Consider the following 14,350-nt stretch of genomic DNA (forward strand, 5'->3'; position numbering starts at 1 on the left):
GTGCTACCGGAAACGGAACTGCGGGGGTCGGAGTTCTCGTGGGCACCGTGAAACAGGAAGACTCAAGCCGAGCGTTGGCCCGCCGGAAACTGTTCCTGCCGGTGCAGTTTCCGTGTGAGACCGCAGGAGGCTGGCAGGGAAGAGGCGTGTCCGAGGTTCTCGAGGTGTACCCGTGCCAGCCGTTCCGCTGTTGCTGGAGAGGAAGATTCAGGTCCACGCCTCCGAGAGCGGCCTCTGTACGAACATCCTATCCTTGTCCCCGCAATTAAAGGGGAGGAACCGAAACCTGGATGGGCTCAGGCATCTGCCACAGATCGCTGGATGACCGCAGCCGTGGCAGGTGAGGACCGGGAGATCCGACATCTACGGGTGCCAGAGGCTCACCGCCGCCTCCAGGTGTTTGCTTTGTCTCTGCTCCACTCTGCCGACCCTAGACACGTGCTCTTGCAAGAGCCACAAACGGTAGCGAACGACAGTGTGGTTTTGGACGAGTGACAGTACAACCCGAGGCTCCTTTTCAGGCTCAATTTCTTCTCCACTTCCCGCGTCGCTTCCTCTTTTCATTTCTAGAGTTTGAAAAACCCGAAATTGCAGTCCTGCTCGTAGGGAGCTACCCAAGTCCAACTTGTATTTGGATCAGCTTTCACCGAGGTGTGCAGCGTTGTTTGGGTTCTTCTGTGGGGAGAGGTGTCTGTTTCATTCCCCATTCTTCGCTCTGCTTGTCTCTGCTTTCCACACCCACTTCCAAAGAACAAAAAGCACTGTGTTGTAGGCAGCAGCTTTGCACGGTAAGATACGAGGTTGCAGGTCAATGCCGCACCCGCCGCGCCTTATCGATTAGACAGCGTTGCGTCCTCCCACGTAGGTAATGACCTTTGGATCTCATCCTCGAGCTTCTGGACAACTTCCTGAGAGTTACCATTCTTGGAGTATTGTGGTAATGGTCGTTTTGTTTTCTGCGCCCTAAAAGACTTAGCTGTAGAAGTAGGAAGCATGGCTGACTTCAGCATTAGCGTCCTACCCTACACCGGGCAGGATTTTATTTCGCTATTACAGTTTTTTTTTTTTTTTTTTTTTTTTTTTTTTTTTTTTTTAGTTTTTAAACTGAAATCTATGGTTTTAGAGCAATACTGTAACGATAGCTGCTATTCATGTGTGCTGTACCACATGCTTTGCACATATATTGTCATTCATCCTTTCAAGAGTCTCGTGGAGGTTGCTAGATTATTATATTTTTAAGCCGGAAAATGGAAAGTTAGTGAGGTTGTATAACTTAGCCTGGTAACATTTTTTTGCCACAGCTAAACCTTTGAGTGTTTACTAGAAACTAGATCTGAATCCAACATCTGTATTCTATTGTCTCGCCACTGCTCTTGTTATTTCAATGTCTTCACTAACGTTATCAGAGGTTATGGATCCATAGTGTGCTTGTGCCTGTGTGTGTGTGTGTGTGTGTGTGTGTGTGTGTGTGTGTGCGCGCCAAATGACAGTCGTGATCTCTGTGCAACTTGTGTATGTGATGTAGAATTAAATATTTCAGACTGCCGAGTGTATTTTCTGTAGCATAGGCTATTCTTTTTTTGAAAAGACAAGTGGTAATGCTGATGAATAGAAGGGGGAATGTTGGGGGGGTGAAGGGGGTGGATGGGGAGGGGAACATCCTTATGGCAGAAGGGGAGGGGGTTGGGAGAGGGGACTTATGCCTGGGAAACTGGGAAAGGGAATAACATTTGAAATGTAAATTTTAAAAATCCAATAAAAAGATAAACATAAAAAAAAGAAAGTGGGGGGAAAAAAAAGAAGGCTCCTAATTGTAGAAAGCTTGCTTTTTCCATTTTAAGTAATTCTAATGGCATTAAATTGAACAATTGATAAAATATTGACTCTCATACTAGACATAGGGATAGTTCATTCAGTCTTTCTGACAATTTGAAATGTTTGATAATTAAAAACAAATTAAAACGCTGAGCTCTCACAGAAACAGATCAGTGGGAAAGGCATTGATTGGAGCCCAAGAAGATGGAAAGGTTAAGAAATGTGTTTGGTGGATGCACGAGCAAAGTCTGGGAAGCATTCTCTGAAGTCTCCCAGGTTATTTCAAGGAGAATAGGAACTTCCTCCAAAATGGCAGGAAATTCCAAACCTAACTAATTCCAAGCTAACTCAGCAGAAAGGTAAATTCCAGGCAGAAGAGCTGATTCAGCAGAAGGAGGTCCACCTTTTGAAGAGGGAGGGGAATCAACCATTGGCAAAGTTATATGGGACTTGGAACTGTCTTGGTTTATATAATCAAAAAAAAAAAAAACCCGATTCTCACTTGTCTTTCCTAGCAGGAAGAAGCCAGTATTTAACACTCTTATGTAACTTCTTCCTCTCGTCCTAGGAATTTATAATAATGTTTCCACTGGAAAATGCTTTGGGGTCTCAGGAAAACCAGTTACGTATTTGTATTCTGGTTGAACAGCAGTTGGAGCTCCAGTTTCCTTTTTTTTTTGAGTGGAAATTTACTAATTCCACGGCTGGACTTTTGGACTTAAGTGGAACTTACAAGAAGATAGCTTGGGAGACCCTAAATACTGTACAGGATCAATGGCTTCTTCAGGGTGTTAATTTAAGGAAGAGGCAGCTTGAGACAGAGTGAACAAACATGAGACTGTGTCCAGGGCAGTAGGTAGTCCAGTCTGGAGCAGCCAAGTAAAACTGGAGCCTTGTAAAAAGGTCTCCTCAAAGACCATCAGAAGGGGCTCTGAGCAGGCAGCCTTTGCCAGAAGATACATTCTGAACTGACTTGCTTATGTTTGTTTGTTTCTTTTGCCAGTTAAGGTCAGAAAAGTCTTACTTACAGCCATAGTTAGCCAGTTATAGAAACAGCTAATGTTTACAGAGTCCTTACTGTCTGTTAGCTGTTCTGGCCACCTTCGTACTCATTTAACCTTCAGAACTGTATGCAGTGTGTAACCTCGTACTGTTTGCTGCTTAGAGCTGTTCAGTAATTTCGGGGCGGGCGGGGAGCAAGAGTTTAAGTTGATTTTGCTAGAGTGGAGAGTTCTTAAAATGAAACTCCAAGCAATGTCAGCATCCCCTTGGAATTTAAGGACGGCAGAGTATTGGACTCAACCCTGAACTTTACAGTTTAATAGCTCCAGTCCACCAGATGTTAAGGTTTCCTAGTCCCTGCTGGGCATGTGTGGAAACTAGTAAACTGAAACACATTGTGATTTTTAACCAGTGTTAAGTCCTTTTTTTTTTTTTTTTTTTTTTTTGCACACATCTCAAACCTAGCATGTAAATTCTCTACTTAAGAATCCCTGATCAAAGTTTTTTGTGATAGGCCAGTAATGTGTTTGTTATGATGATGTAACCAGTCTATTTGGGGACTATTGCTACAAAAGCCATCTTAGAACGTGAATAGATACTTCAGACTAGGCATTTAATATGACATTGGAGCTTGTGACTGAGCACTGGTCAGATTGTTGAGTATTGTATGATGCTATGGCCACAGTCGGTGGAGGTTGTAGGATTTCAAGTGAAATTATCATTGAGGATGTTCTAGATCTCCTCAGATTTGCCAAAATTTCATTTTGTGAGAAACCATATACCTTGTGAGAGGGAAAAAGTTGCTTGTATCTTTGTTATTGTTCGTGTGTTTGTGACCTTAGGTTTAAACAGACCCTTTGTACCTTTTTTTTAATTGATTATGTGATCATTGATTGATTAATATAGTTTAGGTTATTGGAAGACTTGACCCTCACATGTTCAGTACTATTGAAATAAGTACTTACTTATGTACTTCTTTAAAAAGAGGAAAGTGTCCTCATTTACCCACTATCCAAAAGATGATTGAGAGATCATTTGCAAAGTAGTTACTACTTCCTTACCTTTTTTTTTTTTTTTTTACATTTTACATCTGTGGAAAATAATATCGTACGGAAAACTGAAGATACATTGCTCATTATCTGAGTAGGACCTTAAAGCCATCTCAGTGGTTCAGACAATTTTTTTAATACACCTAAATCTGCATTCATTGTCGAGCAGCATGTTTGGAAGCCCTGCATCTAAAAACTAAGTATTTAACATATAAAAACATAAATTCTCTTAAGGTTTATATTTTGGAGAGTTATATATAACCCATGATGTTAAATAATGAGAGGACTATAGGTGACCAAGATCAAATGAATGAAGACATCTTTAAATTTTTGGAAAAGTCTTTGCTGTTGGAGATAAGGATGGAGATTCTGCTTCCTCAGCTTATACCCTTTTCAGTATAGGAGTGCACTGGCTGGGTGTGTGTGTCAACTCCACACAACCTGGAGTTATCACAGACAAAGGAGCCTCCCTTGAGGAAATGTCTCACGAGATCCAGCTGTAAGGCATTTTCTCAATTAGTGCTCAAGGGTGGGAGGACCCACTGTGAGTGGTACTATCTCTGGGCTGATAGTCTTGGGTTTTATAAGAGAGCAAGCTGAGGAAGGCAGGGGATGCAAGCCAGTAAGTAATCCCTCCATGGCCTCTGCATCAGCTCCTGCTTCCTGACCTGCTTGAGTTCCAGTCCTGACTTCCTTTGATGATGAACTGCAATTTGGAAATGTAAACCAAATAAGCCCTTTCCTCCCCAATTTGCTTCTTGATCATGATGTTTTGTGCAGGAATAGAAACCCTGACTAAGACAAATTGATACAAGAATAGTCGAGTATTCCTGTGACAACCTGACCACGCTTTTGTTAGGAGGAATGTGGGTTTGGGACTTTGGAAAGCAGTGGAATGCTTTAATCCCAGGAGACAGGCGTGCAGATCTCTGTTCAAGGTCAATCTACAGAGCAAGATCCAGGACAGCCTTAGGCAGTGAAGGAGTTGGAAAAGAGGAAGCTAATGATAATGTAATAGAAAACTGGGGCCTTGTTCCAGCACCTGCAAGCAGCAGGACTCAGTAGTTTCGGCCATTAGACTCTGGCTTTAGAGTCAAGAATAGAAACAGACTGCTGTGACAGTTGATGCTGGTTAGCTGGAGCTAAGAAATTAGTGGTGATTAAAAAGAGACCAGCATCACTGAGATGAAATTTTCTGGGAAGTGTTTTCTGAGAACACAAGGAAGCTGTGTTACAGAGATAGCCAAGGTTGTACCTCCTGCCGCAAGCACTTGGTAATGTGTGAGAGTCACCCCGGTGGTACTGGTGGTTGAGGGCAGGAAGGGGTCATGAGGAACAGCCTAGGTTTGGCACTGTGAGATGCCATGGAAAGTGAAGGTGCAGCCTCAGTTGTAGTTGACGGCCAGGACTGAAGAAGGGGTCATGCAAGAGTTGAAGTTTGGCATCTTGAAGAGAGCTTACAGGTTATTGGTGAAACCTAGTTGGAGCAGAAGACCCCAGTACCATGGGATGATCACCAAGAACAGCAGTGGCAGTGGCAGTGGCAGTAGAGTGGATCGACCTGAGCTTAGAGTGCTACAGAGGGCAGAGCTGGAGAAGTGATGCCAGTCCATTGGAGGAGCCCAGAAGATCGTGTGTGGATCCCAGACATTGAAACATGAAGGTGTAACATTGAAGTTGCTTTGGAGGTCCCGAGATGTTAGAGATGCCAAAGCTCTGGGTTATCTGCTGAGGAAAGCTATTAACAGGGAGTGGAACCAGCCCAGGAGAAAGAAGTTTGTTGCAGTCAGCAAAGACAAAAAAGGAGTGGAGAGCTGAAAACTGCTTTGACATCAGACATGGAGATGCAGAGTTTCTCAGAAGAGACCTTGAACTGTGGACTTTTAACATTGTTGAGACTGCTATAGACTATGGAGACTTTAGAAGTTATACTAAATGTATTTTGTATTATGCTATTTTTAGGTATGGCCCCCATAGACTCACATGTTTGGACAAACCTATAGGGAACAAGGAGTGGAATGTGATGGTTTTTATATACTCCTATTTGCAGATGACATGATAGTATACTTAAGTGACCCCAAAAATTCCACCAGAGAACTCCTAAACCTGATAAACAACTTTAGCAAAGTGGCTGGATATAGAATGAACTCAAACAAATCAGTACCCTTCCTCTACTCAAAGGATAAACAACCCAAGGCAAAACTAGGGAAATGACACCATTCACAATAGTCACAAATAATATAAATACCTTGGTGTGACTCTAACCAAGCAAGTGAAAGATCTATATGACAAGAACTTCAAGTCTCTGAAGAAATCCAAGAATATCTCAGAAGATGAAAAGATCTCCCATGCTCATGGATTGGCAGGATTAATATAGTAAAAATGGCCATCTTGCTGAAAGCAATCTACAGATTCAATACAATCCTCATCAAAATTCCAACTCAATTTTTCATAGAGTTAGAAAGAGCAATTTGCATATTCATTTGAAATAACAAAAACCGCAGGATATCAAAAACTATCCTCAACAATAAAAGAACTTCTGGGGGAATCACCATCCCTGACCTCAAGCTGTATTACAGAGCAATAGTGATAAAAACTGCATGGTATTGGTACAGAGACAGACAGATAGACCAGTGGAATAGAATTGAAGACACAGAAATGAACCCACACACCTATAGTCACTTGTTCTTTGAGAAAGGAGCTAAAACTATCCAATGGAAAGAAGACAGCATTTTCAACGAATGGTGCTGGTTCAATTGGAGGTCAGCATGTGGAAGAATACAAATTTCCCCACTCTTATCACCTTGTACAATGGTCTAGTCCATGTGGATCAAGACCTCAATATAAAACCAAATATACTGAAACTAATAGAAAAGAAAGTGGGGAAGAGCCTCTTACACATTTGCACAGGGGAAAATTTCCCGAACAGAACACCAATAGCTTATGCTCTAAGATCAAGAATCAACAAATGGGACAGCATAAAATTGCAAAGTTTCTGTAAGGCAAAAGATACTATGAATAGGCCAAAATGGCAACCAACAGATTGGGAAAAGATCTTTACCAATCCTACATCCGATAGAGGGCTAATATCCAATATATGCAAAGAACTCAAGTTAGACTCCAGAGAACCAAATAACCCTATTAAAAAATGGGGTACAGAGCTGAACAAAGAATTCTCAACTGAGGAATATCAAATGGCTGAGAAACACCTAAAGAAAATGTTCAACATCTTTAGTCATCAGGGAAATGAAAATCAAAACAACTCTGAGATTCTACCTCACACCAGTCAGAATGGCTAAAATCAAAAACAGGTAACAGTAGATGCTGGTAAGAATATGGAGAAAGAGGAACATTCCTCCATTGTTGGTAGGATTGCAAGCTGGTATAAGCACTCTGGAAATCAGTCTGGAGGTTCCTCAGAAAATTGGACATAGTACTACCTGAGGACCCAGCTAAACCACTCCTAGGCATATATCCATAGATGCTCTAGCATGTAACAAAGACACATGCTCCACTATGTTCATAGCAGCCTTACTCATAATAGCTAGAAACTGGAAAGAACCCAGATGTCCCTTAACAGAGGCATGGATACAGAAAATGTGGTACATTTACACAATGGAGTACTACTCAGCTATTAAAAACAATGACTTCATGAAATTCATAGGCAAATGGATGGAACTAGAAAATACCATCATGAGCAAGGTAACGTAATCACAAAACAACACACTTGGTATGCACTCACTGATAAGTGGATATTAGCTCAAAAGCTTAGAATACCTAGGATACCATTCACAGACCACATGAAGCTCAAGAAGGAAGGCCACAGTTTGGATGCTTCAGTCCTTCTTAGAAGGGGGAACAAAAATACTCACAGGAGGAAATATGGAAATAAAGAGTAGAGCAGAGACTGAAGGAAAGGCCATTCAGAGACTGCCCCACCTGGGGTTCCATCCCATATACAGTCACCAAACCTAGACACTATTGTGGATGCTAAGACGCATGCTGACAGAAGCCTGACATAGCTGTCTCCTGAGAGGCTGTGCCGGAGTTTGACAAATACATACAGCCAACCATTGGACTGAGAACGGGGTCCCCAATTGAGGAGTTAGAGAAAGGACTGAAGGAGGTGAAGGGGTTTGCAACCCCATAGGAAGAACAATATCAACCAATCAGACTCCCCCAGAGCTCCCAGGGACTAAACCACCTACCAAAGAGTACACAAGGGTGGACCCATTGCTCCCTCTGCATATGTAGCAGAGGATGGCCTTGTTGGGTGGGCATCACTGGGAGGAGAGGCTCTTGGTCCTGTGAAGGCCTGATGCCCCAGTGTAGGGGAATGCCAGGGTGGGAGGGAGGGAGTGGGTGGGAGACCTCCTTCATAGAAGCAGAAGAGGGGTGATGGTATAGGGGGTTCCCGGGAAAGGAAATAACATTTGAAATGTAAATAAAGTATCCAGTAAACGAAAAGATAAAGTAAAGATAAAGATAAAAGAAGAATGGCCTTGTTGGAGTGGGTGTGGCCTTGTTGGAGTGGGTGTGGCCCTGTGGGTGTGGGCTTTAAGACCCTCATCCTAGCTGCCTGGAAGGCAGTATTCTGCTTACAGCCTTCAGATGAAAATGTAGAACTCTCAGCTCCTCATGCACCGTGCCTGCCTGGATGCTGCCATGTTCCTGCCTTGATGACAATGGACTGAACCTCTGAACCTGTAAGCCAGCCCCAATTAAATGTTGTCCTTATAAGAGTTGCCTTGGGGTTTGGAGAATTGGCTCAGAGGTTAAGAGCACTGACTGCTCTTCCAGAGATCCTGAGTTCAAATCCCAGCAACCACATGGTGACTCACAACCATCTGTAATGGGATCTGATGCCCTCTTGTGGTGTCTGAAGACAGCTATGGTGTACTTATATAGAGTAAATTAACAGTTCTTTAAAAAAAAAAAAACATGGTCATGGTATCTGTTCACAGCAGTAAAACCCTATGACGAGGAGGGAATCTGATTTCCTATGCTACCAGAGGTGCACAGCCATGACAATGGTGAACACGTGTTTCACTTTCTGTTGCTTCTACTGTTTCTTTCCTCTCCTTCATTTTTCTTTTCTCTTTCTTTCATGGCTGCTCGTTGGAACTGCTTGAGACACCTTAAATGCCCAAGTCCTACTCAACCATAGTAATTGATATGGAGTATGTCCAGAATTCAGAGTCCCGGTGCCTTTAATGTATGGACGTATATTTAGCCTTCCCACAGGATATGACAGGTACAGTTTACATAGAAATTGAGGGCCCAAGAGTTCAGATACAATTTTACAGGACAAGAGTCTAACATTAGTATTTTGACTCCTTAGTTCATATTTCTAAGCACTAACTGGTTCAGCTTTTAAATCGCTCCTTTTCCTCTCTCATGTGTCGAAATAGAATTACAGAAAAATAAATGAAAGCCCCACCCAGCCTTATATTCTATTGAGTGATCATTGTTCTGTCTACCACTGAAACAGAATTCTTAGGGGTTGGGGATTTAGCTCAGTGGTAGAGTGCTTGCCTAGCAAGCGCAAGGCCCTGGGTTCGGTCCCCAGCTCCGAAAAAAAGAAAAGAAAAAAAAGAACCAGAATTCTTCACAATCTAACCTGCCTCCTCTTCCTCACCAGCTTTCTCGGGTGCATTTCAGTAAGTGATTTTACCCTCCGTCCTCTGCATACACCTTTGTTACAAAACACCACTTTCTCCACTGTACCTTTGCTTCCTGTTTACTCCATCTCCTTGGCTAGTGTTGGACCACAGGAAATATACTGAGTATACTCGTGCTTCAATATTTCATGTTCTTACCCCAAATGATCGCACTGTATTAGCCTCTGGCTTTGATCCAATGTCATGTGGTTAGAGAAGACTCCCTAATGTGTGCTTCCTTGTTGGCCCATCTACTCCTGTCCTTGTCCAGTGAGTGTGTAGCACCAGGCTGTAGGGTGTCGGCTCACAGTTGTGGAGGACAGGTACTCTTGTCCTCTGGGCAGCATTAAGGACTCAACTGAATTTCTTAAGTGATGCATGCCTTGGAGGTGGGGGAGGCACCTCAGTTACGAACTCTGTTGTTTGGGAGGAAACGTCCAGGTGGTGTACAGGCCCCCCCCCCATTATCCTCGATGCTTTCCACTCCCAGTGTCGGCCATTCATTGGAAGAATAGTATTGAATACGAACCGGCAAGTCGTTTGCGCGTTTGCTTTTAAGATTTACGTACGTGTTGAGTGCAGATGGGTGTTTTGTCTGCATGTATGTCTACACATCAGAAATGGGCATTGGATCCCATGGGACTACAGTTGTGATCTTCCATGTAGGCGCTAGGACTTGACTCCGGAGCTCTGGAAGACCATCCATTGTTATTGATCACTAAGCCATCTCTCCAGCCATGCAAACCAGGATTTTGCAAATAGCACTAACAGTCATATGTGTGCCACTGCTCATTGGATTCTTGACTGAGTTTTTCAGAATTTTACATTTATATATTCAAGGCATTTCACAAAGAATATTTAGATGGGGAAAAAACAGAAAACAGCCATAAAAAATAGTGCTACAGTACTGCCTTTAAAACGAGGTCATTGCTATATAAATCATTTTTGTTAAAATACTTAAACTTGTTTATCCTTAATGAAGTGATTCTATAAGAAGTGAATAGTATTTATTGAGTGAATACATTATTTCAACAAACAACCATCAGTATTTTTGATTTTCATGTTATGTTTGTAGAAAGGTAAATTTATAGCAGTTCAGGTAGAAATAAAGGATTATTAAGTGTTTGTGTGTGAGGCACTAAGCTGCCGCAGTCTTCACCGTTACAGGCTGTAGGTATGCTCATTCACTCACACACACAGGCGAGTGGTGGATGGGTTGGGAAATGCTACATAAGTTGTTACTTGTTAGTAACAGATTGGTAAAGCTGACTCCAAGCAAAGGCTCCTTCTGTTACTAAAATATTTGGACATGTTTAATGGAAAGAAGAGAAGCACACAGGCCCCAGGATGTATTTAGCATCCACGTAGTCACAGCAAAGCTGAGCTGGACTGATCTGCAGGGAAGTTACAGACCTCTGTGTTTTTCTGTCTTAGTAGGAAACACCTTTTAATATAAATAGTGTAGGGCTGGAGAGATGGCTCAGCCGTTAAAGGCTAGGCTCACAACCAAAAATAAATAGTGTAGAAGAAATAAAAACAAAAAGCCTTTTTAATAAATAAATTATTTCTTCTTCAGGCTTAATTCTAAATGATTTCAACTTCCATAAGAATTTCCTAAAGCCAAAGCTTACCGAGTAAACCAATTGTACTTTATATTTTATTGAAAGCCACTGGTTAAACTTAATCAGATTTCTAGAAATAAAAAGTTTGGATTGTACTTTATATATCTGTATAGCATATTGACCAATGTTTTTTTCTTTCCTTTTTTTTTTTTTTTTTCTTTTTTCGGAGCTGGGGACCAAACCCAGGGCCTTGCGCTTGCTAGGCAAGCGCTCTACCACTGAGCTAAATCCCCAACCCCGACCAATGTTTTTTATGTCACAGCTATCAAATGGAGTATTTGATGCACAATTTCATCTCTGCAGATAACTAATTTTAAAATCACCAGTGTTCAAATACATGTAAACAGCGTTGTGAGGAATAGTTTGAGGTTATGCCATTAGCAATCTGATTTTCATGTCAGATTTTCATGGGGGCATGTCACTAAATCACATACAGTTTCTTGACAAGCATATTATATTTGGAGGCTGCAGTAATTTCTCTAGGCTTGCTGTAGCAGTCTTTGTAGATTTGTTAAATCATTCCAAGCCCTCAGTTTGAGAATAGTTGAATGAAGTCTTGTTTTCAGCCTGCAGATTAATGCAGAAGACCTGCGTTCCATTTGTCTTTGTCCACTCCCTTCACAAACTTCTGGACTGAAGGTTTTGGGTTTTAACAAAAGTTTGTCTTATAATTTGCATCATTTTCTCCCTTATCAGGCCCATTTTGGATTGGAATTGAGTGGTCTTTTTGTTATGTTGTGTCATCTGAACCACTTGCTCTGATATATCTATCTGGAATATAGTCTTCCTTACTTAATTTTATGGAGGAAAATGTATTAGCATTTTGGTGGCCTTTGCCAAGCTATTGGATCTGATTTTCTGATATCATTTAAAATTATTTTTGTGAGTATTCTTGAAGAACGCTCTTGAAATTAATTGCTTGCGTTGCGTTCTAGGTGAAAAGAGGACATCTGTTCCAACCCTGGGGAAGCAGTAGCCTCATTGTCCTTGCCATTTTAAACTGCAGCAGCAACTTGGAGTTCAACAATGAAGCAATGATATCTGAGAACAAAGGAGCTCTTGCCAGCTAAATGTCAGCGCATCTCATGTGATTAGATAAAACACTGCAGCAGACCTGCGTGTCAGCCAGCACAGTGAGGATGTGTTCTTCTGACACCTTTTGTTGGAAGCAGCTTTAGGATAGATTATTTAAACTTTATGTATATGAAATCCAGTAAAAATGAGCGAAGCCCCCAGATTCTTTGTTGGGCCTGAAGATGCGGAAATCAATGCTGGAAACTACCGTCGCTTCTTCCACCATGCTGATGAAGAGGAGGAGGAGGAGGAGGAGTCTGTAAGTTGCTGCTTTCTCTCCTGATGAAGCAGGACAGTGCAGAATGTTCACTGGTTGCCCCTACGACAAACGGATACTTTCATTTTAAATAAGATTACTTTTCAATGTGCAAATTTGTTTTTAAAAGTTTTAAATTTAAAAAGCATACATAATATAAGTAGACAGGATATTAAAGATTGCTAGCAATAATAATGGTAGCTAGCATAAGATCCTTACTTAGGTTAGTGACAGTAGAGTTGCTGTAAGATACTAAGGAACGACTCATCTAAGATTAGGAAACGCCACAAGACTATCTCTAAGCCTGCATATGTGTGTGTAAGAAACGAATGTATCCAGTGTCTTGTGTGCATTGAATCTTAGAAGGGGAGCACATCTGTTACATTCAGTCCTTGTTCTCTTGGTCCACTGTGTTTCTTAGTCCACATTCTTCTTGCTCTCTTGCCCTCAGGCAGAGACTGTTTTAATTTGAGAACCGATTTGAAATGCAGGCATAAACTATATGTCAAATTTTTCCTTAAATTTCAAATTAAAAGTAGAATCTCATTTTAAAAGAAAATCCTACCAAGCTTGGTAAAAATGGTAAGATCAGTCTGTGGTCTGTAGTAGCAATTAGACAGTTATTTCTGTCTGTGAGGAGAGCAGAGCTTTTCATAGAGAAGCCTTTGAGAGCTAGATGCAGTTACACTCTTATCTCTTTCTGCCTCCGGTTAGGAGGCATTCTTCTGTAGCAGTGATGTTCTCACTGAGCGTCTGTGAGTGAACTTTGATAATCCCTGAGGAAGTGAGCCCTTCACAGATGTTCTTGTCACGTGTTTTGCTGTGAGAAATAACCAGTAGAATTGACCTGTGAAATCTCCGTTAGGAAGGGGATAGCGAGCCCTTTCACAATTCTTCTTGATGAGGAATAAAATGACTAGGGGGTCATAAGATGGACGATGAGGGGAAGTGGAGATAGTAGACCCCAAGATGGTCACTGTCTATATTGTTTGATTTAGAATCAAGTCTAATACTCATTCAAACTCCAGTTTCCATGTTAGAAGAGGCAATGTGGAATTATTTTTCTAAATGTTAAAAAAAGTAAGAACAATTTAATCCCCACTTTTTTATTGCTACATTCAAGGGGAAGTTTTGCGAACCTCCTTTGAACAGCTTTATTACGTAGTGTTATATGAAATACAAAAAGTCACGAACTAGAGACAGTCTTATGTGGTTGATAGAACTCTTACCCTCCAGAAGATGAAGTGCAAAGAATCAAGATTGAATATACCAGAATCTTGTGAGGCCCTCCCTCCGTATGTTACGGTTTATATGGTGCACGTTCAAGTCTGAATGTTGATTTGGTTACAAGGACAAAGATTAGGGAGATCATTGAGTAGGAATGTCAAGCATGAATACTGGAGGGTGTGTCAAAGTTCATTGCGTCTTCTAGCAGTGGGCTCAAAGCTATCTAAGTTCCAAAAGCTGTCTGTGACCAGCCAGTGTCCCAGCTCAGTCTACAAGAAGACTTACTACTGTGTAGCTTGGTAGCTGGAAGGGCATTTGATTTTAGATAACTAGATTCCTTCTCTGACCCTCACCGCCCTTTCAGTTGGAATAGATGGAGTTTTGGTCTCATTTGCATGTTTCTGTCTGAAGATAGTTATTTAAATAAATGCTGCTGCGAGCAGGTGAAGAAGGACGGTTTATTTGCACCTTAAACTTAATTGAAAACAGCAGCAATATGCTGTGGGTGGGTGTTTTCTTAAGTTTTTTCAGATTTTGTAAAAATTTATTTTAATTGTCATGTATTAAAAGTGACCGAATGTTGCTGACTTCAGTAGTGAATATGTCAGTTTTACTGATTCCTGTTCCTCATATTCTTCTGAAAGG

At 41.5% G+C, this 14,350-nt stretch overlaps 1 protein-coding gene across 29 annotated transcripts in view; it reads left to right on the forward strand.

The window, feature by feature from the left end:
* Ppip5k2 (diphosphoinositol pentakisphosphate kinase 2) overlaps window positions 1-14,350 on the forward strand; it is a 110,254-nt gene that overhangs the window by 34,489 nt on the left and 61,415 nt on the right. For 16 of the 29 annotated variants that reach the window (XM_063267634.1, XM_063267639.1, XM_063267638.1 and 13 more), the window contains exons 1-2: window positions 205-340; window positions 12,084-12,481. In XM_063267634.1, coding sequence (XP_063123704.1) covers window positions 12,368-12,481 — 114 coding nt within the window. In that variant the 5' untranslated portion in view covers window positions 205-340; window positions 12,084-12,367. Of the gene's footprint in view, window positions 1-140; window positions 397-656; window positions 789-815; window positions 938-12,083; window positions 12,482-14,350 lie in introns of those variants that run through there. The other 13 variants (XM_063267649.1, XM_063267640.1, XM_063267645.1 and 10 more) reach the window with 6 other exon arrangements.

This window comes from Rattus norvegicus, chromosome 9 (assembly GCF_036323735.1).
Source record: "Rattus norvegicus strain BN/NHsdMcwi chromosome 9, GRCr8, whole genome shotgun sequence".
Classification (NCBI taxonomy): domain Eukaryota; kingdom Metazoa; phylum Chordata; class Mammalia; order Rodentia; family Muridae; genus Rattus; species Rattus norvegicus.